The 24,701-nt window shown below is 44.3% G+C and overlaps 1 protein-coding gene across 4 annotated transcripts in view; it reads left to right on the forward strand.

Annotated features, from left to right (window-relative positions):
* The window catches only part of PIKFYVE (phosphoinositide kinase, FYVE-type zinc finger containing), a 583,956-nt gene that overhangs the window by 129,138 nt on the left and 430,117 nt on the right, over positions 1 to 24,701 (forward strand). For 3 of the 4 annotated variants that reach the window (XM_082260055.1, XM_082260056.1, XM_082260057.1), the window contains 5 exons: positions 684 to 813; positions 2,309 to 2,486; positions 7,550 to 7,624; positions 7,703 to 7,810; positions 16,401 to 16,541. In XM_082260055.1, coding sequence (XP_082116181.1) covers positions 684 to 813; positions 2,309 to 2,486; positions 7,550 to 7,624; positions 7,703 to 7,810; positions 16,401 to 16,541 — 632 coding nt within the window. Of the gene's footprint in view, positions 1 to 683; positions 814 to 2,308; positions 2,487 to 7,549; positions 7,625 to 7,702; positions 7,811 to 16,400; positions 16,542 to 24,701 lie in introns of those variants that run through there. The other variant, XR_014225388.1, reaches the window with a different exon arrangement.

Below are 24,701 nucleotides of genomic sequence, written 5' to 3' on the forward strand. Positions count from 1 at the left end.
AAAAGCAAAAAATGGGCACCACAGAGTTTCTGCTGTTGCCTTTATTGGGCAGAACGCTTTCCCTTCTAAACTATCTAAAAAATGTTGAACTTTTTAAAGCTGGCCATTTATAATTAAAGCTTATTGGAAAACATTTTTTTTTTTTTAAACGTTTTTCAGTCTTTGTATTGGTGTTAATGGCCAACCTGCGCATCCTTAAAGGGCAGTACCAGGTTATGAGTGAATTCAATCCATGAGCTGCAAAGGCAGTGTAGAAAAATAATTCAGTTGTGCTCAAGTCGTTGTAATATAGCAAACTGCAGTTACAGCATATAGAGCTCCTCACATGTTGACATAGAAGGGTATGCTCCCTCTCTCCCCCATCAGATTTAGTTTTTCCGAATAGGTTTCTATATGTGAGAAAAAGCAGGAAGCCTGCAGTGGGTAAGGTTGGAAATGTATCTCCTGCATCACAACAGGTAAATAAGAGGGGTTCCTAAGTCAGCAGGTTTCTGAATAAGGGGCACACGATGTATTTTGCATTAAAAAGCCTGGATAAAAAAGCGAGGTACTAAGCATGTAGGTTGAGCCACCTATACCCACTTCAAAGCTTACATTTTAATGTTGGCTAAAGTTATATCTTATTGTTCTGCTCAAAGTTCCTTCTAAGATGTCAATTTATTAACCTGGGCTTTTCACTATAGAGTCTCTATTCAATCGAAGAGTAGAAGAGAAATCTAAAGATCTGCCCTTCACTCCTTTGGGATGGCACCATAACACACTGGATCAATTAAGAGAAGAAAATGGTGAAAAACAGGCAATGGAGAGGCTACTGTAAGAATATTTTCATTGTGATGTTTTAATAGAAAACCTGATGTGGGATAAATATGGAAGCTTACATTTCTGAACGGCTGCTTTCTGAAATGCAAAGTGTGGCGCTACAAAACAAATGTGCATTAACCCATGAGTGCAGCAAAAAGTACACACTTATTCCTCATATTTACGTGTTAAACTTTTTTTTTTTTTTACATTTCTTGAGTTACTTCCTGGCTTCTAGCCTAGGCAAATTAAGTCCTACATCCTAGGAGTCTTCAGGGGAGGAGGGGTTTTCTCAGATGAGTACACTCTCCTGCATGCATGCTTGAGCTAAGGGCAATTGTATTTCAGGAAATAAATGCTTCATTAACCATCTGCCCTTACTCAAGATGGCCACTGCCAGAAATGCTAGGGGGTGTTTTTCAAAGTGCTTTCTCAACAAAATAAGCAAGGAGACATGGGTGGCTGGTGAGGGCTTTTTATTTATTTATTTATTTTTTTTTTTTACTGGCACCAGCATAGGGAGTGATTGCAAGATTTTAATTGATGCTGGTTTGCGAAGTCTCTATGGCAATTTGATCTGAATAGACTTTGTTTACACTTTATTTGTATGATATCACTTTTATACTTGGCATACAGTATTTTTGCACATTTTAGGTTTGTAATAATTTCTGAATTGTATTTGTTTACTTTGCATTAAGTGTGTACTTTTTTGCTACACTCATACGGATTATTGCACGTGTATTTTATAATGCCACACTTTGAGGGGGGATTTACTAAAGCTGGATCGTGCAAAATCTGGTGTGGCTCTGAATAGAAACCAGTTGGCTTCCACTTTTTAATGTCAAAACCTAATTGAACAAACTGAAGTTAGAAGCTAATTGGCAACCATGCACATCTGCAGATTTTGAATGATCCAGTTTTCGTTTTATTATTTTTCTATCCTGTATCTGAAAATAGTGTAGGCTGCTTTGCTACTTGCTCAAGTTTCTAGGACCTAAGCAAGGATTACTGTATATATTTTTATACATTAGATACTTTCTGAAATACTGTTTTCATGCCTGCTGTGCTTCTGGATCACTGACACAGCCACTGGGATTGACCTGAAAAGCTTTGACTTTTTTTGCCACAACTATTGGAGGTGGATAGTTCGCTTAAGGGCAAGGCAAATGGTACTTTTAGTAGTTAACATTGGCAGCTTACTTTTCTCTCATGAAAGGTTTCATTTTAAATTAGTGCTGCTCATAAGCCCCACTCACTGTACCAGTAGCCATCGCAATGGACTTGCATTTGCGACGCCTATGGATGTATTTAGAGACTTGCTGACATGTGTGACATCTGGATGCTTCCTTGGATGTGTTATGCATTTTTTTGCTGCATCCAGGAGTCAGCAAAGCAGTTATATGTAATAGTTCCATGTGTCAAAAGTGCAGTGGCTCAAACTTGGTAATACCAGCCTTAGCTAGGAACTAAATTATGATGTATCCAATAAATGAAGTTTTATGTTCCACAGGTCTGCCAATCACAGTCACATGATGTCCCTATTACAGCAGCTTCTATATAATGAATCCCTTGCTCTTTCTTGGCGTGACATCATAGTGCCACTGGTTTGTCAAGTGGTTCAGACTGTCCGACCTGATGTCAAGAATGACGATGACATGGACATCCGCCAATATGTCCACATCAAAAAAGTTAGTGTTTTATATATGATGTATACAATACCTTGAGGGAAAGTGTAAACACTATATATTTTAAATTGAATTCAATTTTCCACAGTTTTTTTTGTTTTTTTTTTTTATTTTGTTTTTAAGATTACACTGGATAAAGAGAGTTTTTTTTTTTTTTTTTCTGCCGTCCCAGGAATTTTACACTCAATTCACACTACCGCGGCACGACTTGTGCATGACTTCGTGGGCGACTTGCACGGACTTCACATAAAGGAAGTCAATGCAAGTCGCCTCCAGGTCACCCCAAAGTAGTACAGGACCCTTTTTCTAAGTCGGAGCCGCTCCTATTAGAACGACTCCTGTACTACACTATGGGAGCGTGAGGACCTCGACTTGTCAGGCTAACAAGTCGCGGTCCAAGTTGTGGTAGTGTGAATGGGGTCTTATAGTACTTAGTTCTTATTTACATCTATAGTACTTAGTGTGAACCCAGCCTAAAAGCTGAGCAATACTATATCTGCAGAGTGGTTCGCAGCAGGGGGTCCGGTGCGTCCCTGTTCACTGTTTCAAGTCCGAAGTAGGCCTGCATTTTTGCCTGAATTGGGACCTGAAACGTAGCCAATGACTCGGAACCCTTCTGCAGTGCACTCCGCGGCCGCCCTGGAGATGTGTGAAAGCTGCATCCATGTCACAGAAGTGTGAACCCAGCCTTACTGTAGTCTTGTCTTTAGGAGTAAAGATGGAAAAAAAAACTGGTATGGTTACATATAGTAACCAGTTTTCTTCTTTACTCCTAAAGACAAGACTAGGTGTTATGGGCAGTTGCTCTTCTTTTTTTTTTTTTTGTGTTTTTTTTTTTTTTTTGTTTTGCTGGTTATAAAAAAATGAGATTCCTTTCTTTTTGTTCCCCTTTCAGTGCAATGTAAGAGAATAAAGGGAAGAGTCTGTCTGCTGCAGGCAAAACAAATCTTTTTTGGTTTAGCTGTTATGATGTGCTAAGACTACTGCACCTGTGATTCTAGTAATTCCTGAAGATGTTCTGCAAGTGCAGAAAAATGGTGTGCTAAGTTTCAAATCAAAGCGCAAATAATTTGCTTTTTGATTCTTTGAGAAAAAATCATGCATTTTCGCGTAAATTTATTCAGGCTATTTGAATGGGCCCTTGCCTTACAGAATAGTTCTGGTTATGTGCAGTACTATATTATTTTTTTTTTATTTTTTTTAAATTAGCTGTATTATATACTGTATTCTTGAAATGTTAGTAAAAATGAAAGCATTTTCTAGAGTTGATTACTGTTCCAGCCCTTTAGCAGTATTGGAAGTTCTCCATTTCTGTGGGAATCTGACACGCCTCCATCTTTAGACAGGGTTTGCTTTTTGTCTGTTTGGCAGCGTGTCACACTTTTTTACTGGTACATTTTCTTTCTGGTACAGAGAGAGCCAGCAAATGTTAAATTCAAACAAAGCCAAGAAAGCTGTGGGTTTGTACTTTATATTCAGAGCATTGGGGATATGGATCTAGGAACTATTAATAAATAAAAGTGGTTTTAAAGGCTAAAGGGGTTTTTTTTTTTTTACCTTAATGTGTTCTCTGTATTAAAGCAGATCTTCACTGCATCTGAGCAACACAAACCAAAAACACAATATAATTAAATTTTATTTTTAACATTCAAAGCAAACTCCCCCATCTATCCATGTCTCCATGCTTTATTTTGTTGAGCAATCGCTTTTAAAAATGCCCCCTAGCATTACCGCCAGTGGCCATTTTGTGTAAGGGCAAATGATTCATGTGGCATTTATTTTCTGGAATCGATCTGCCCTTAGCTCAAGCTTGAGTATGCTTAGCTGAAATAATCCCCCTCCTCTTCTTGCCTCCCGAAGACTCCTGGGATTTATGACTTTGTTTGCCTAGCAATCAACCAGCAACTAAATGAAGAAATGTAAAAAAAAAAAAAGTTTAAACTAGTAAATATATACTTTCCCTTCAATTTAATAATGCTAGTAGCATAAGGATTAAAAATATTCAATGTTGATTGGGATAGCGAAGTTATACTTTAAGAGATTGGTCTGATCTTTTCTCGTTAATAAAAATGTATGTAGGCTTCTTGCTTTAATATTAGCCATAAGGTAGTGGTTTATAAGAAAAAGATGGATATTCCACACCTTCATGGATGGTAGGAGTGTGGAAATCCTGGAAGCAAGGGGTGTTCAGGTGTTTGCAATCGAGTTCCCACCCATGTGCAAAAACAGGAACGTTTCCATAATTGCCATTTTTTGCGCATGATCTCAGCCGGTCCTGAAGCCCCGTGTGTTCGTCTGTGCACATGCAGACCTCGGGGAAGTGGAAGGGCAACACAAATGTCATTGTCTAGGCGAGAAATGCAGACGTATTGCTTTGCAGTGCAAAAAGTGTCTTAAAATTGCATCCATTTGTGAGGGAGGGAAGAGAAGGAGGAGGCAGGACAATATGATACTTAGTTTAGGGGTGAGATTCTGTTTTAGAGTGACAATGTGTGTGTGTTTTTTTTTTTTTTTTTTAATGACAAACCTGTTATACTTACCGGCTCTGTGTAGTGGTTTTGTACAGAGCAGCCCGGATCCTCCTTTTCTTCCCTGTCGCCCCTGGCTCCTCCCTCCTTCCTAGTGCCCCCATAGCAAGCAGATTGCTATGGGGGCACCCTAGCCCAGCCGCTGCTCTGTGTCCATTCAAGACACCGTGCCGTGGCTCGGCCCTGCTCCCTCTCTCCTCATTGGCTCACTCACTTTTTTCAGTAGCGGGAGCCAATGGCACACACTGCTTTTTTTAAGCCAATCAGGAGGGAGAGTCTCAGACAGCTGAGGCTCTCATACAGAATCGCTGAATCGAGGAGCGGCTGAGGTGGGCTGCTGCACATGCATTAAGATAAAAACCTTCTCATTAAGATGTGCATGAGATGAAGATGCATTACATGAAGCCAATCAGTTCATGTGCTGGAGAAGAGCATGCTAGTAGGTGGAAAATAAAAGTGGGAAGCTCACCATTGTTCTACGTTTTCACTGTTCAATGGCAGGCTGGGCCAGGCACAGGACAACCTGGGCTCAGAGGAAGTGAGTTTAATAAAGCTAGCCATATAGACTGAGAGCATTAAGTGTCAGAGATAAAGCACTGCAGAGGAATTCTTTGGATTGAAGCAAAATATTGCAGCAAAAAGCTGATTTTCTGGTTATTTTTTAATGGACTATTTTTAGCTACACTGCTCAAAAAAAATGAAAGGAACGCTTCAGATCTCAATTGGGAAAAATACTTTGCTGGATATCTATACTGATCTGAACTGGGTAATGTGTTAGGAGGGAAAGGATGCCACATCGTTTTATTTTCAGGGTGTCTTTGAATTCAGCCCTCTGTAGGTTGATCATTTTCATTTCCATCAAAGTGAAAAGACGATGCAGCAGGCCAGTCCATTCTGCTGAAATTTCATTGCAGCAACTCAAAATGGTACTTTGTATGGCGCCCCCATGTTTGTATGCATGCCTGACAATCTCAGGGCATGCTCCTAATGAGACGATGCATGGTGTCCTGGGATATTTCCTCCCAGATCTAGACCAGGGCATTACTGAGCTCCTGAACAGACTGAGGTGCAACCTGGGGGTGTCATATGGACCGAAACCTAATGTCCTAGAGGTGTTCTATTGGATTTAGGTCAGGCGAGCATGGGGGCCATTCAGTGATATCAATTCCTTCATTCTCCAGGAACTGGTTGCATATTCTTGCTACCTGAGGCCGGGCATTGTTGTCCACCAGGAGGAACCTAGAACCTACACTGCACCAGCGTAGGGTCTGACAATAGGCCCAAGGATTTCATCCAGATACCTAAGGCAGTTAGGGTGCCTTTTGTCTAGCCTATAGAGGTCTGTGCATCCCTCCATGGATATGGCTCCCCAGGCCATCACTGACTCGCCACCAACCCGGTCATCCTGAACGATGTTACAGACAGCGTAACATTCTCCATGGCTTCTCCAGATCCTTTTACGTCTGTTACGTGTGCTCAAGGGGAACCTGCTCTCATCTGTGAAAAGCACAGGGCGCCAGTGGTGGACATGACAATTCTGGTGTTCAATGGTAAATTCCAATCGAGTTCCATGGTGCAGGGCAGGGAGCACGGGCCCACTTGAGCACGTCGGGCCCACAGGCCACCCTTATGAAGTCTGTTTCTGAATATTTGGTCAGAGACATTGACACCAGTGGCCTGCCAGAGGTCATTTTGTAGGGCTCTAGCAGTGCTCATCCTGTTCCTCCTTGCACGAAGGAGCAGATAATGGTTTTCCTGATGGGTTAAGGACCTTCTAAGGCCCTGTCCAGCTCTCTTAGAGTAAATGACTGTCTCCTGTAATCTCCTCCATGCTCTGGAGACTGTGCTGGAAGACACCGCAAACCTCCTGGCAAAGGCACAAATTGATGTACCATCCTGGAGGAGTTGGACTGCCTGTGCAACCACTATTGGGTCCAGGTGAACTTCATGCTACCAGTAATGACATTGACCCTAGCCAAATGCAAAACTAGTGAAAAACAGTCAGAAAAGAGGAGTAGGGAAAGAAATTGTCAGTGGCCCTCACCTGTAAAACCATTCCTGTTTTGAGGTTGTCTCATTGTTGCCCATCTAGTGCACCTGTGGTGCATATGTATATACCAGGAGTTTATTTAACTTGATGCTATACTCTGATTAAAAAGTGTTCCTTTAATTTTTTTGAGCAGTCTAGTTTTTAACTGTGTTTAATATGGGATGGGGGGGGGGGGGGGGGAATGTAGAGGAGAGTAGTATATTTCTTGAAGCTTATGTGCACAGACTGGGTTTACCACAGTGAGCATAAAATGTGTGTTTTAATTAGAAACAATTGAGTGGGATAGATAATGAACTGGTGCCCTAGAGACAGATTTTTCTGTGTATGTATGCATAATGTAGCAACCTTCTACTCCTCCACAGATTACAGAACACCAGTCCATTTTATTGTGCTGTACTGTCAAGCTGAATATACGTCCAATTTCAAATTCTATTGCTTGTTTCTAAATTATTTGTGATCTATTGCTGTGTTTATTGTTGTTTTTGTAGATTCCGGGGGGAAAGAAGTCTGATTCCATGGTGGTTAATGGATTTGTTTGCACCAAAAATATTGCACATAAAAAGGTAATAAGATTTCATTTGTTAGTAACATAATTCTGCGCTAGCACATAACTAGTGCTGACTGTTGTGTTTTTGTTACAGATGAATGCCTGTATTAAAAGTCCAAAAATTTTACTTCTGAAATGCTCCATTGAATATTTATATAGAGAAGAAACAAAATTTACCTGCATTGATCCAATTGTTGTTCAGGTTGGTTAACAAAAATCGAATAATCTTTATATGTATACCACAGATAATTTGTGCCATGCAATTTTCTTTTTCTATTTATTTATTTTTTGCTTGCCCAATATTAAACGCTTTTATTAATTCCGGTCATGTACAGATGATGACACGATTATTATTCCTTGTTTGTAAATGTTGTTCCTATGGTTGTTTACACCTCCTTTAGGTCTGGAGTTTTAGGCATAAATTACATTATACACAGTCTACAAAAAAACTGTATTTTGAACTCTATGAACACAATTATCATTTAGAGATTTCAAAGCTGAAGTTATCCCTTTAACCACTTAAGCCCCGGAAGATTTTACCCCCTTCCTGACCAGGGCCTATTTTGCTATTCGGCACTGCGTGACTTTAACGGACAATTGCGCGGTCGTGCGACGCTGTACCTAAACGAATTTGGCGTCCTTTTTTTTCCCACAAACAGAGCTTTCTTTTGGTGGTATTTGATCACCTGTGCGATTTTTTTTTTTTTTTATTTATTAGAGAAGAGAAGGGTTGAGATGGCGTAGGTTTCTGCGGGTAACTGTACGGTAGCTGGAGGGAGAGGAGGTGGAGGAGAGGGAGAGAGAGTGAAACTGATAAGGTAGTGATCAGAGAGAGGGAAATGATTGTTGGAAAGGTTGTGCGGGGTGCATAGGTGGGAAAAAACAAGGTCAAGGATATTGCCTTCAGAGTGAGTAGAAGCATGTATCCATTGCGATTGAGAAGTTTGGAAGTGGTGGGAGTGTTAGTAATAATAGGGATGTTGAAGTCACTGAGAATGATTGTGGGGATTTCAGAAGAGAGAAAGTAGGGTAGCCAGGTGGAGAAGTCATCAAGAAAGGTTGATACTGGTCCAGGTGGGCGGTAGATCACAGCTATCCTTAGAGAGACCGGGGAGAAAATACGAATGCAGTGTAGCTCAAATGAGGAGAGTGACAGAGAGGGAGGCGGCTGAATTACCTGAAAGGAGCTATGTGGGGCTAGAAGGATCCCGACACACTCTCCGTTGCGCCCGTTGGGTCTAGGGGAGTGAGTCCAGAGAAGACCACCTTGGGATAGGGCAGCAGAAGACGCAGTGTCGGATTAGTGCAGCCAGTTTTCGGTGATGGCAAGTAGATTAAATGAGTTAGCGATGAAAAGGTCATGGAGAGAGGTGAGTTTATTACAGACAGAGCGGGCGTTCCAAAGGGCGCAAGAGAAAGGGAGTCCGGTCTTGTGAAGAAGAGAGATTGGAACTAGATTGTGCTGACTGCAACTGCAGCCAGAGGGTGTAGGGTAGGTGGTGTATTGAGCATGGGTAGATGGAGGCCCAGGGTTTGGGGATATGTCTCCAGAGGCCAGGAGAAGCAGAAAGGTGAGGGTGGTAATATGAGAGTGGGATTTATATGAAGGGACATGCCCCAGTGTCCTGGAGGATTTGTGTGCATGTGGATTTAGAAATAGCAGGAGATGGTGAGTGCAGTAATAAGGTGAGGACAGGAGTGAGGGTGATATATATATATAAGCTGTGGGGTGGAGAAGAGGGGTGAAGTAGAGAGAATTTAAGGATGGAGGATAGGGCAGTCAGAAGAAGTGGCAGAGAGTGCATTTTAGAAGGTTAGAGCTGAAGAGGTAAAAAAAAAAAAAAAAAAAAGATCACCTGCAGTATATGTGGTGTATATCTCAGCCTTTCCTGTGTTCATTCACTTTGTGCATTCTCTGAAGTGCAGAATCAGAAGTGCATGCCACTTGTAGAAATCGTCCCCCCACTTAGAGAAGAGAGCCCCCCCGAAAGCAAATGTGCCCCCCTGCAAATGTGCTTTCCTAAAGTGGTGCTGCACTTATATACTTAGACCTGGGGTGGGGGCTTATCCAATTAAGCAATCAGGAATTGATAAATTAGGGCTGCTTAGCTGGCACTGGGTTTCACTTCAGAAAGATCTACAGATAACCGGGGGATACCTCTAAAAGGTTAAAGGCTGTAATGGTTATAAATTTAAGGTAAGAAAGCATATAGCAGCACCAGTCTACAGCTGGATAAACAAATAAACATACCACATTAAAACAAAGTTTAGAAAACGCAGGTACAGTCTTTCAGTGTTGAATGGTTGCACGCAAAGTTGGACACATACCACATTAAAACAAAGTTTAGAAAACGCAGGTACAGTCTTTCCGGGCCAGAAAGACGATAGCCAAAGTGTGGATGCGACAAGCCCCCCCCCAAAACTAACTGATTGGATGACTGACGTGAATAATACCCTTCCTAATAAAAAATGTATATATGCTCACAGAGGTATCCATACAAAATACAATAAGATTTGGGACCGCTGGCTCAAAGAGTCTGCCACATGTGAATAATCTTGCTGTATACATCATCCCTCACATTTATCCCTCTCCCATAACAAAGTGGTGTAATTTATGATGTTTGAGGTTTGAGAGTTTGTTGGTTTAGGGCGCTACCACCATGCACAGGCAATTTTGTGCAAAAACTATAGATTTATTTATTAAAATAACCATAAAGAGTGTAGAAAGTGCTCTGTGCTTAAAAGATTAGTCATTGGACAAAGATGTGCAAAATAAACAAAGTGCAATGTGCTGCAGAGTATAATCTGTTTGATAAACCAAAATAATTGAAGTGCACTTGTGCTGATATAAACCAATTTGTGTACCAGCTTGCTGGATACAAGCTGTGAGAAACCAGCTGGTGCTGCTTACTAAAAGTGCCGAGGTGCTACAAATAAGTAAATAATGAAATGTTGCTGCAAATACATTTATTGTGGTATCCCCATGTTGGGGGTGAAAAAACTTATGATTATAATCGAAAGAGTGATAAGATTCCAATCTGTGCATAAGTGGCGCCTATATTGCGCGTGCTGGGAGTGCAAGTGCTAATACCCGTGGTAAAGCACTTACCAGGCTACCTCCCTTGTTCCAAATAGGGCTCAGTTGGTGCTTCTCCCACTGTATCACTTTGCCTTTTGTTAGTATGCTGCACGTATGGAGCTCCTGTGTTAGGCTCGGCTGTTTGTAGTTGCTCAGTGATAATCGTCTAGAGAGTCAGTGTACAAAAGACAGAAAATCTTTCATGGCGTAGTAAAACTGTATATCGGGGAAAGTGTGGTATAAACTCACTGTTAGGAAGTTCACGTTCAGCTCCTCGGGTGTATCCAGGTGTTCGGCCACGGCCCGAAACCACCTAACCGGAAGTGACGATTAACGTGTTGCCGCTCTACGCGTTTCGTCACTGCGGTGGACCGCCCCAGATGACGTCGCAGGTATATAACCCCCCTCTCTGCTCTAGGTAATCCGTTTTAATCTGTCTAGTCAGGAGTAAGGACCTAGGCTCCCGGCTGGGATCTCTGGTCCTAGCAATTTTTCTCAAGCCGTCTTCCAGGGCAGCATCTGAGAGATGGGCTCCTCCCACCTGTAACAGGATACCCAATGTCCACTATTATAAAAAGATTGCACATGCCTGCCTGCCTCAGTTCTTGTGTTTCCTCCGGACCCACAGGATCAGCACACCTCAAGTTCCCCTGTGCTAGTTGCTGGGGCTCCCTGGCCGGTCGTCTTCAGTCGCCTCTGAGGGGGGAGGGGGGGTCAGGCGACTCAAGCCAGGGACCCACACAGAGATCCCATATGCCTGAGGTTTCAATCCCATTGGGGGGGTAAGCAACTGTCCCCCCAGCCGACAAGGTATCTTGGGGTGCAGCCTTCCCCGGGGCATCTGCGGGCTGCCATCCACTCTCCCCTCTCCTCACAATGCTGGTGTTAGGAGGGGTGTAGCAAGATGGTGTCGGCTTGGGATGCCGAGTGTGTCACTTCCCGTAGGCGGTCCTTCCAGTGACGCACTTCTGTCCAGCGATATCTTTATTGTGGGCACTAGGACGCGAAGGGGGACAGCAAAGTGAAGCATCTCCGGCGCAGTCAGCAACCTAGATACAACTTCACTTCAGGACACAGACACATGGAGAGGTATGTGTCCACCCATACCTCCTATCAGGGTGGCTGAGGGCGGGGTCGGGGGAAGGAAAGCCTTAAAAAGCTGGGGAAGCTCTGTGGGCTAATCATGTCGCAAGCTGCATCACCCTGCTCTACAGATCCTACGAGACAGGACCGCTCCAAGATAAGACAGAGCATGCACAGGACACCTCTGTTCTTACTAACCCCTATTCGCCCTTGGCATTGTGGTATACAGCAGGGTACACCTTCCTCACGCAACTGATATGGCTGAAGAGCTGGTCGGCCGACCAGTCCTCGAGGAAAACTGTTGCTTATTTTCCCTATGCTGGCTCTCATCTTTTTGGCGAGGCGTTAGACACCTTGGTGAAAGGCGTCACGAGGGGCAAGAGCTCTATGCTGCCCCAGAACCTGAAGAACAAGTCTTTTCGAGGCAAGCGGGGTTCTGCGCCTAGATCCAATCAGGGGTCCTTTCGGAACCAATCCAAGGGCAAGCCCTTCAAGGCCCAGAGCAACCAGAAGAAGCCCTGGGCGGGTAAGCAGAAGGCCGGCTATGCCGGCTCCGCGGGTCAATCCGCCTCTGCCTGAAGGGGCGCCCTCACCCGTTTCAGGGGTGGGGGGACGTTTGCGCCGTTTCCTCCAACCTTGGCTGCTTCAGATATCGGACAGGTGGGTTCAGGAAATCGTTCGATCAGGTTACAAGATCGAATTCCTTTCCCGGCCGGCGGACAGATTCTTTCCCTCCAATCTTCATCTGCTTCCGGGGCGTCTGCAGGACTTGCACCAAGCGGTACAGGACCTGCTTGCTCAGGGAGTGGTTGTCCCGGTGCCTCATCGGGACAGGTTTCGGAAGTTCTATTCGAATCTGTTCACTGTGCCCAGGAAGGAGGGCAAAGTGCGTCCTATTCTGGACCTCAAAGCGCTGAACTGCTTCGTGCGTGTTCGGAAGTTTCAAATGGAGTCTCTCCGTTCGGTTGTGGCCTCCTTGAGTCCAGGAGAATTCCTGGCTTCGATAGATCTGAAGGATGCGTACCTGCACATCCCCATTTTCCAGGGTCATCAGCTGTACCTTCGGTTTGCTATCGCGGAGGACCACTACCAGTTTGTGGCATTACCTTTCGGTCTCGCTTCGGCACCAAGAATGTTTACCAAAGTGTTGGCGCCGGTTCTGGGCCTGCTGCGGGCCCAGGGCATTGCGGTCCTGGGTTACCTGGACGATCTGCTTCTGAGATCACGCGCCAGCCAGGACCTTGTGCGCGATCTGTCCATTACGGTACAGACGCTCCAGGAGTTCGGATGGACCATCAACGTTCAGAAATCGGCGTTGTCTCCATCGCTTCGCCTTCCCGTTCTGGGAATGGTTCTGGACTCTGCTCAGGCAAAGGTGTTCTTGCCGGAGGACAAGCTCCGGACTTTGCGGGACGAGCTCAGGTCCCTCAGGGACAACCCGTCCTCGTCACTCAGGACCTGTATGCGGGGCCTGGGGTTGATGGTGTCTGCCTTCGAGGCGATTCCCTTTGCCCAGTTCCACACGCGGGCTCTCCAGACAGAGATCCTGGCCAGGTGGGACAGACTACCTCAGTCCTTGGATCTGGATGTCTCCTTGAGTCGCCAGACCAGATTGGCTCTTCTGTGGTGGATCCAGTCCCTGTCGGTGGCGGAAGGCAAGTCCTTCCGTCCGTTGGTGTGGACGGTGGTTACCACGGACACCAGCCTGTCGGGCTGGGGTGGAGTCCTGGGCAACCTGTCTGCCCAGGGCACTTGGTCGGAGGAGGAGTCCTCCCTCCCGATAAATGTGTTGGAATTGCGAGCGATCAAACTCTGGCTCTTCCAGTGGTCGGACCGTCTCCGGGGCCTGCCTGTTCGCGTACAGACAGACAATGCTACCGCGGTGGCTTACATCAACCACCAGGGGGGCACCAGGAGTGCTCGAGCAGCGTGGGAGGTGACCGACATCCTGTCTTGGGCCGAGATTCATGTCCCGGCGATCTCGGCAGTTCACATTCCGGGTGTGGAAAATTGGCAGGCCGACTATCTGAGCCGCCAGACCCTGGAACAGGGAGAATGGTCCCTACACCCGGAGGTCTTTCAGATGCTGTGTGCGAGGTGGGGATCCCCCGACCTGGATCTGTTCCCATCCCGGCTAAATCGAAAGGTGGAAAGGTTCGTGGCAAGAACGCGCGATCCGTTGGCGGACGCCTCGGATGCGTTGGTGGCCCCTTGGCATCAGTATCGTCTGATGTACGCCTTTCCTCCGATTCAGTTACTATCCCGGTTCCTTCGCAGATTGGTCTCGGAACCGCACATGGTGATTCTGGTGGCTCCGGACTGGCCTCGCCGGTCCTGGTACGCCGACGTTGTTCACCTGGCAGTGGCGCCTCCGTGGCGACTGCCTCTGCGGGAAGATCTCCTGTCTCAGGGTCCGATCTTACATCCTCGTTTACAGTCGCTGGCTTTAACGGCCTGGCTGTTGAGACCCATGTCTTGAGGGACAAGGGTCTCTCTCCTGAGGTTATCCCTACCCTGATCAAGGCTAGGAAATCCTCCTCTGGTAAGATCTATTACCGTACCTGGAAAGCCTATTCCACCTGGTGTGAGTCCAGGGGGTTCTCCCCTCGTTTTTACTCGGTGTCAAAAATCTTGGCTTTCCTCCAGTCTGGAGTGGATCAGCGCCTGGCGCTGGCCATAATAAAGGGCCAGGTGTCTGCACTGGCTGTCCTTTTCCAATGCCCTGTGGCGTCTCATTCCTTGGTGCGCACCTTCATTCAAGGTGTGCGCCATTTGGCTCCTCCCAGGAAGGAGCCTTTACCTCCATGGGACTTGAACTTGGTTCTGTCCGTGTTACAGCGTGCTCCTTTTGAAAATATCAGGGAGATATCTTTGCCTCTGCTGTCGAAGGTTGCCTTTCTAGTGGCGATCACTTTGGCTCGCAGGGTGTCGGAGCTGGCGGCGTTGTCTTGCCACTCCCCTTACTTGATAATTCACAAGGATAAGGTGGTTTTGCGACCACCCCCATCCTTCCTTCCTAAGGTGATCTCTGAGTTCCACCTTAATGAGGACATTGTCCTGCCTTCGCTTTGTACGAAGCCTAAACATCCAAAGGAGATTGCTTTACATTCCTTGGATGTTGTCAGGGCGATCAGGGTTTACCTGTCGTCTACGGAATCCTTTCGGAAGACGGATTCCCTATTTGTCCTTCCTGAGGGACCTCGGAAGGGCATGGCTGCGTCCACAGCAACTATTGCCAAATGGATCAGACAGACCATTGAGCAGGCTTACGCCTTGAAGGAACGGGTTCCGCCCTTCCCTGTTAAGGCGCACTCTACCAGGTCTTTGAGTGCATCCTGGGCCTATTGGCATCGGGCCTCGTGGCCCAGGTGTGCAAGGCGGCGACTTGGTCGTCGGTGCACACTTTTTCCAAATTCTACAAAGTAGATGTTCGGGCATCAGCTGATGCTTCTTTTGGCCGCAAAGTTCTCTGTGCGGCAGTGCCGTGATGGACCCTTGAATTTTTTTCTGGGTCCCTGGCTGTTGGCATTTGCTTTCGTGGGCTATTGCTCCTGTTGAGCATTGTTTGCTTCTGTTGCCCAGTTGGTTATCTTACGGTGCATGTAAGATTCCTTTCTCTGATGTGGGTACTGCATTGCCTTTTCTACGGTTGCATCTCCCACCCCTCATGTCTATACTGCTTTGGGACATCCCAACAGTGATGACTTGGAGGAGGTGGCGACTGTCGGAGGACGTAAGAGAAAACCGAATTTTTGTAAAATCTTACCTGTAAAATTCCTTTCTCTGAGTCCTCCGACAGTCGCCGCCCCCGCCCCTCTTTTTGGGGTTCTTATTACCTACTGCTATGCTACCAAACTGAGTTGGGAGTGGTGATGCAGGGGGGGGGGGGTATTGACCAGATGGGACAGCCCCCATGGGTGTGTATATGCTAATGACTTTGGTCTTTGGACTAAGTCTATATGCATAGCTATTCCTGCGGATGGGAAGACAATACCAACAGTGATGACTTAGAGGAGGCGGCGACTGTCGGAGGACTCGGAGAAAGGAATTTTACAGGTAAGATTTTACAAAAATTCAGTTTTCTGAGTTTATCGACAGACACAGCTCCCACCCCTCTATGGAGTTCTGATACTTCTAATACTGCTTGCTACTAAACTTATTACCTTGAGCAGAGAGAGGGTTGATATACCACCTGAGGAAGGCCCATGGGCGTAGCCAGGTGTTTTTTGTTCTGCCTAGTCCTACTCCTGGAGGAGGCAATATACCCCCCAGTTATGATTTATGGAGCGCTGTGTCCATAGATTAACTCAGAGAAATGGATTTTATGGGAAGTACAAAAATCCAATTTTTTTTTAGGAAAAAGGTGTGGTCTTCTCTGCACAGTAATGTGCAGTGGCGTGCGATTTCCCAGTTAGTTATAGAAGCAGTAGGTTGTTTTGTTTTTATTTATTTTTTGTTGATGCACTATAATTCGGTCTTTAATCCTTTCTTACATCATTACTTTTATGTTCCCTCTGAAACTTTGACATTTTCTAAGTTGACTGCACCAAACTTACTATTTTTCTCTGTTTTGTTCTGTTTAAGGGGTTTCTTATCTAATATAAAATAACTATTTTTGTTTGATCTCTAGGAAAGGGAATTTTTGAAGAATTATGTCCAGAGAATTGTTGATGTTCGACCAACTCTGGTTCTGGTGGAGAAGACTGTGTCTAGAATAGCACAAGATATGCTCCTAGAACATGGCATTACCTTGGTCATTAATGTTAAACCGGTATGTAGATGCAGTCCAACATTTATTCATATGTAGTGTTTTTTGGCTTTAACATGTTACACTGCTACTAAAGCAATAAACCGAATAAGTAAAAAATGTTTATTAAAAATCCTAGGTAAATAATAGAATAAAATCGGCGCTCAATCACCCCCAGTAATATAAAAAATCACAGAAATAAATAGCAATGACTCTAGAAACCAAGCAAAGCAACTGCAAAAATGCACAATAGTAGACAATAATTGTAATAAAAATAACGTGCAAGTATTGCAATAAATAGATGATAAAAAGCTAAAATGTATAGGAAGTGAAATGATATCACTGGGTGATAAAGTGCATAGTGAAATGTGTATAGTATAAAACAAATATAACGTGATAAAGGTGGAGGAATTCACTTGAAGAAAAAAGTGATGAAAATAAATAAATATATAAATAAATTGCACCGTGCTTCAAAAACGGTCAAATCCAATACGAAGCAAGAAGAATAAGACAAAGCCCACTAAAAAAGTGATAAGGTGCACTGTATAAAAGGTCACAGTGGTAAAAAAGTGACACAAAATAGTCAATAATGAAAAAAATTGGTAATAACAAGCATTTATTTGGGTAAAGTAAAAGTAATACACTCACATTTCATATGAGATAAAAATGGGTAGCGGTGTTCGCTTATTGCCTCCTGACTGAGTAGTGAGGGCTACTAGGACTAGCTGTGGTCAGTGACTGTGTGAGTGGCAGCCTCCTCTCAGCTCTCCTCTCATCTCCTGGATTATTAAACTGAAAGCTGAACTACAAGGCACACAGCTGCAGTTTCTCTATCCTTTATTTCCATCTGACGTCACTTCCGGTCTTCGTCCGAGACCGGAAGTCCCTGGATTCCACTGCCTTGCCGCTGCCACGCTACTTATATGCTGTTTTATCTCATATGAAATGTGAGTGTATTACTTTTACTTTACCCAAATAAATGCTTGTTATTTAACGTACTACACCATGAAGTGCCTTCTTTTATCATGGGTTTGAGCTCCAAACCTACTTAGGTCTTTACCCCTTGATGCTGACGCTGGCTTTCCAATAAGGACCAGAGGAGCCTGTTTTAAAAGGAACCATCACTGGACCTCTATTCCCACAGTGGAGATCTTGTTACCCTTGGTACAATCGCTCATTTTGAGTGTTTTGGAGGTGAGCGCCATTTCACTCATTTAAGGATTTCTAGCTCACCACCACAGTGTAAATTGGTTTCCCGCACCATAAGGAGTTTCCCGCACTTCTGGAATTTTTCCTCACCAGCACTTTCTTTATGAACTTTGGTGTTCTATATGAACCGATTAACTTTTTTCTACAATTAATATCTTTATTGTCATTTTTTTCACATATTTCTTCTTTTACCCAATTTTATTTGGGTGTCCTTATTATTGACTATTTTGTGTCACTTTTTTACCACTGTGACCTTTTATACAGTGCACCTTATGACTTTTTTAGTGGGTTTAGTCTTATTCTTCTTGCCTCGTATTGGATTTGACCGTTTTTGAAGCACGGTGCACTTTATTTATATATATATATATATATATATATATATATATATATATATATATATATATATATATATAATTATTTATTTTCATCATTTTTTTTTTTTTTTTTCTTCAAGTGAATTCCTCCACCTTTATCACGTTATATTTGTGTTACTATACACATTTCACTATGCACTTTATCACCCAGTGATATAATTTCACTTCCTATACATTTTATCTTTTTATCATCTATTTATTGCAATACTTGCACGTTATTTTTATTACAATTATTGTCTACTATTGTGCATTTTTGCAGTTGCTTTGCTTGGTTTCTAGAGTCATTGCTATTCATTTCTGTGATTTTTTTTATATTACTGGGGGTGATTTAGCGCTGATTTTATTCTATTATTTACCTTGTATTATGTATGTGGAGACACTGCTAAGAATTGGCTGCTAATCTTTGACCCTCCTCGTTTATTACATCTAATTTTTTACTCTATTTATTAATCTTTCCGCTTTATTACATCTGGTTGATGGTCAGCGCATTAGGCTCTTTTTACCTCTTATTAAAAATCCTAAAATTTATTTTCCTAGTCTCTGGAGGCTTCAACAGAGAATAGAGATGTGTATGTGTGTGTGAAAAATAAATGTGTGTGTGTGTGTGTGTGTGTGTGTGTGTGTATATATATATATATATATATATATATATATATATATAATGTGTATATGTGTGTGTGTGTGTGTACACACTCAAAAAACTGAGTACACCCCTCATATGTTTGTAAATATTTTATTTTATCTTTTCATGTGACAACACTGAAGAAATTACACTTTGCTGCAATGTAAAGTAGTGAGTGTACAGCGTGTATAAAAGGGCCAATTAGCTGTCCCCTCAAAATAACTAAACACACAGCCATTAATATCTAAACCGCTGGCAACAAAAGTGAGTACCCCTCTAAGTGAAAATGTCCAAATTGGGCCCATTCAGATATTTTCCCTCCCCAGTGTCATGTGACTCGTTAATGGTACAAGGTCTCAGGTGTGAATGGGGAGCAGGTGTTTTAAACTTGGTGTTATTACTCTCTCATATTGGTCACTGGAATTGCAACATGGCACCTCATGGCAAAGAACTCTGAGGATCTGAAAAAAAGAATTGTTGCTCTACATAAAAATGGCCTAGGCTAGAAGAATATTGCCAAGACCCTGAAATTGAGCTGCAGCACAGTGGTCAAGACCATACAGCGGTTTAACATGACTGGTTCCACTCAGAATAGGCCTCACCATGGTCGATCAAAGAAGTTGAGTGCATGTGCTCCGCGTCCCGTCCAGGGGTTGTCTTTGGGAAATAGACATATCAGTGCTACCAGCATTGCTGCAGAGGTTGAAAGAGTTGGGAGTGTCAGCCTGTCAGTGCTCAGAGCATACGCTGCATACTGCATCAAATTGGTCTGCATGGCAGTTGTCAAGGAAGCCTCTTCGAACGATGATGCACAAAGCCTGCAAACAGTCTGCTGAAGACAAGCAGACTAAGGACATGGATTACTGGAACTATGTCCTGTGGTCTGATGAGACCAATATAAACTTATTTGGTTCAAATAGTGTCAAGCGTGTGTGGCGGCAACCAAGTGAGGAGTACAAAGACAAGTGTGTCTTGCCTACAGTCAAGAATGGTGGTGGGAGTGTCATGGTCTGGGGCTGCATGAGTGCTGCGGGCACTGGGGAGTTAGAGGTCTTTGAGGGAACCATGAATGCCAACATGTACTGTGACGTACTGAAGCAGAGCATGATCCCCCTCCCTTTCCGGGACTGGGCTGCAGGGCAGTATTCCAACAGAACAACCCCAAATACACCTTGAAGACTACCACTGCCTTGCTAAAGAAGCTGAAGGTAAAGGTGATGGACTGGCCAAGCATGTCTCCAGACCTAAACCCCTCTGTGGGGCATCCTCAAACGGAAGGTGAAGGAGCGCAAGGTCTCCCATATCCACCAGCTCCGTGATGTCGTCATTGAAGGAGTGGAAGAGCACTCCAGTGGCAACCAGTGAAGCTCTGGTGAACTCCATGCCCAAGGGAGTTAAGACAGTCCTGGAAAATAATGGTGGCCTCACAAAATATTGACACTTTGGGCCCAATTTGGATATTTTCACTTAGGGGTGTACTCACTTTTGTTGCCAGAGGTTTAGACATTAATGGCTATGTGTTTAGTTATTTTGAGGGGACAGCAAATTTACACGGTCATACACGCTGTTCACTTCAATACTTTACATTGTAGCAAAGTGTAATTTCTTCAGTGATGTCCCATGAAATGATATTATAGAATATTTACAAAAATGTGAGGGGTATATGTGTGTGTGTGTGTGTATATGTGTGTATGTATGTATGTATGTATGTATGTATGTATGTATGTGTGTATATATATATATATATATATATATATATATATATATATATATATATGTGTGTGTGTGTGTATCTATCTATCTATATATATCTATATATATATATATATATATATATATATATATATATATATATATATATATATATATATATATATATATCTGCAGATTTGTTGGCTGCAAATCTCTCGTTCCACCACATTCCAAAGGTGCTCTATTGAATTGAGATCTAGTGACTGTGGAGGCCATTGGAGTACAGTGAACTCATTTTTTTTTGTAGTTTGAGATGATTTGCGCTTTGTGACATGGTGCATTATCCTGCTGGAAGTAGCCATCAGAAGATGGGTACACTGTAGTCCTAAAGGGATGGACATGGTCAGCAACAATACTCAGGTAGGCTCTGGTGTTTAAACGATGCTCAATTTGTACTAAGGAGCCCAAAGTGTGCCAAGAAAATATCCCCCCACACCATTACACCACCAACCTGAACCATTAATACAAGGCAGGATGGATCCATGCTTTCATGTTTACGCCAAATTCTGACACTACCATCTGAAATCGAGACTAATCAGACCACGCAACGTTTTTCCGATCTTCTATGGTCTATTTTTGTGCGAATTGTAGCCTCAGTTTCCTGTTCTTAGCTGACATGAGTGGCACCCGGTGTGGTCTTCTGCTGCTGTAGCCCATCTACTTCAAAGTTCGAGGTGTTGTGCATTCAGAGATGGTATTCTGCATACCTTGCTTGTAACGAGTGGTTATTGAGTTGCTGTTGCCGACAGAGCAGCCATAATAATTACTATCTGGGTTATACTCCACCTATAGGTGAATGGACACTTTCAACCAAAAAGATAAGAAGTCCCCCTCTATATAACCCCTCCCATACAGGAAGTACCTCAGTTTTTTCGCCAGGGTCTTAGAGGTGATGGTCATGGTTGGAGAAGCTCTCCATATTTTTAAAGGAGAAGAAAAAATAATATACTTCAATCCCGGTTAAGATCTCTGGATCCAAGGGGATTGGCAATCAGATCCATCCAAAAGTGGAAGGATAAAAGTAAACGAGGTATTGCCTGGAATGTGACCCTCTTGGGCACTGGACTCTGGGATCTGGACCCTTGGTAAGACTAACTTCAAAGGCGTTTCGGCAGGGTGCCCTACAGGTCCAAGGGAGTGGCCCCAAAAAATTAGGGGGACCCAGTCCTTGAAGGACAACAAGTAACAGAACCCGCCGTGATGGGTGATTGGATTCTAGTTATAGGGCAGAATCCTGCAGCAGGAATGGTAAGTTCACTTTAATTATGATGCACTGTTACCTTCTAATTTACCAGATACCGGGCGCTGTGCTTTGTTTCCACTAGAGGCAGTATGTGTATTCAGCTGTGGCCTGCATATCTTGGATGCTTGGATGCCTTTTTTTCTGCTCTCAACCCCTCCTGATTCTTGGTGGGCAGCGGGTACATCCCGCTCGCGCATCCACTTACCCTCTGTGGTTCAGGTTGAGGGAGCACCTTCGGTGGCTATCCCTGCGGTGGGAGATAACGTACGCACAAGTTCAGCCTATTTACATGCGCGAGCGTGCAGCACGTGGAGCCGGGAGTGGGTGTGTTCGTGACACGTTGGCCCGCACGTGGCATGTGCAGGAAGGGGCTGAGACAGGCCAGCATTTAAGGAGTGATCCCGGCGGCGTGAGCTTCTGTCAGAAGCTGGGTGCGTAAGTCACTGTGGGTGGATGTTTACAGGCACTGCCAGGTTCTGTTACTTTGGGATAACTGTGCTGTGTCTGATGAGCAGTTACAGCTTGGCACAAGCTTAAGCAGTTAAAGCTTGGAGTACACTAAAGTACCTCAAGTTTTGTCTGGAGCAATGTCCTCCCAGAAAAGGAGTGGGGGGGGGGGGCAGCGGGAAGGGGCACAAGTGTGCGGCCGGCAAGATTAGAAGATCCTAGCTGTGCATCCTCTGTGTTAACCTCCCTTGAGGGGTGACTGGCAAATCTGAGCCATTAAGGTTGTCAGGCATAGTAACCACATCAAGTGCTTCTGTCTCAGCCTATGTCACTAAGGACAATTTGGCATCAGCTTTTGCCGGCCTTGAGGGTGCTTCTACCAGTTAGAGGAGAAGTAAACGTCCTTCTTTTAAGGTGTCTAACACTCAGGTTCCCTGTACTTCTAATCCCAGGCAATTTCGATTGCCTCATCCATCTGAATGTAGAGCCAAGCCTTCAGGTCAAGGGCAGAAAAAACCCTGGGCCCAGAGGCCTACCAAGCCTAGCTTTAAATCTACCTTGTGAAGGCATGCCCCCACTTAGTCGTGTGAGGGGAAGGCTGCTACATTTCTCGGAGCCCTGGGTGGCAATGATTTAGGACAACTGGGTTATTTCAAAAGTCTCGCAGGGGTACAAACTAGAATTTTGGGCGTTTCCTCATCCTTGGTTTGTAGGGTCAAACATACCTGCAGAGCCTCTAAAAAGAAGATCCTTCTTTCTGGCTTTGGATCTCAGGTCTCAAGCCGTGATTATAAGTTCCAGACAACGAGAATTTCAAGCCAAACGAAGATGTGAAACCTATTCTTGATCTCAAAGCTATGAACTAATTCTTAAACATTCCCACAATCCGAATAGTTAATTCGGTCAGTCATGGCCTCTCTGCAAATTCTAGCATCCATAGACATCAAGGAGGCATACCTTCACGTGCCAATTTTTCAGGCCCATCAAAGGTTTTTGGGCTTTGCAGTGGAAGACTGTCATTTTCAGTTTGTGGTCTTGCCCTTTGGGCTAGCCACAGCTCTACGAGTGTTCACAAAAACCCTAGCTCCAGTATTGGCTATTCTAAGGTCTCAAGGGATAGCAGCAGTAGGATACCTGGACGATCTATTACTTATAGACCGGCCGGCCTCTACTCTAAGCCAGAATGTGTTTTCCGGGCAGTTCAGTTCTTAGAGCGTCTGCGTTGGATTTTGAATTTGAGAAAGTCAGTGTTGCAGCCGGTTCAGAGTCTAGAATATCTGTTTTTCTTTGTGGACACAGTACAGGCAAAGCTGTTTTTGCCACCAAGAAAGGTTGTATCCCTTAAGGATCTAGTTCGGATCCAAAGAGGGGAAAAAGTATTCTTCTGTACGTATTTGTATGAGGTTGCTAGGGAAGATGGTGCCTTCATTCGAAGCAATTCCTTATGCCCAATTCCATGCCAGACCTTTACAGAAAAACATTGTCAGCCTGGAGCAAAAAGTTCCAGGCCCTAGATTATCGCATGTCTCTAGTAACGAGGGTACATCAGAGTCTAGATTGGTGGTTGGTAGCCAGGAATTTGGAGAGCTGGAAATCCTTTCTTCCAGTAGTCTGGAAGGTGGAGACTACAGATGGCAGTCTCTGGCTGGGGAGCAGTTCGGGAGGAAGCCACTGTCCAAGGAAAATAGTCCTGGTTAGAAAGGAGCTTCTCCTTATCAATATCCTGGAAATCCGAGTGGTTTGTGGGGCATTAAGGTACTGGACTCCCAGACTTCAGGGTTGCCGTGTCGGGGTATAATCTGACAATGTGGCCTATGACAACTGAGAGTCAGGGGCACCGAGAGTCAGTCAGCCCAGAAGGTGGGTCACATCCTATCCTTGGCGGAGAAATTAGTTCCATGCCTGTTGGCGGTTTTCATTCCAGGAATAGAGAACTGGCAGGCAGACTGAGTCGCCAGAAGAGGTTTCCAGGGGAATGGTCCTTACATCCCGAGATCTTTGCATTAATTTGTCAATGATTGGGGGGTCCCGGATATTGTTGGCATTCAGGTTCAACAACAAGTTGGACAAATTTGTGTCTAGGACCAGGGATCTGCTCGCAGTCAGAGTGGATGCCTTGGTGACTCCCTGGGAGTAGTTCTCCCTGATCTATACCTTTCCCCCGGTTCAGCTGCTGCTACGACTTCTGAGCAGGTTTCAGGAAAAAAGGTAAAAGAATGGTGGTTCCAGCTCGGCCCATGAGGATTTGGTACGCGTAAATTTAAAGGTTGATAGTGGGAAGGCCATGGGTTCTCCCACTGCTTCCTGGTCTGCTCTTTCAGGGTCTGATATTCTACCCTGCTTTACAATCTCTAAATTTGATAGTTTGGCTATTGAAGCCTGGATTTTGAGGGAGCCGGGTATATCTGGTCCTGCAGTTTCTACAGTGATAAACACTAGGAAACCAGTCTCTAGAGAGGTATTTATTACAGAGTCTGGAAGTCTTACATTTCTTGGTGTGAGGTTAGGAAGTGGCATCCCCGTAAATATATAATCGA

This window comes from Pelophylax lessonae, assembly GCF_965119305.1.
Source record: "Pelophylax lessonae genome assembly, chromosome: 6".
Taxonomy (NCBI): Eukaryota; Metazoa; Chordata; class Amphibia; order Anura; family Ranidae; genus Pelophylax; species Pelophylax lessonae.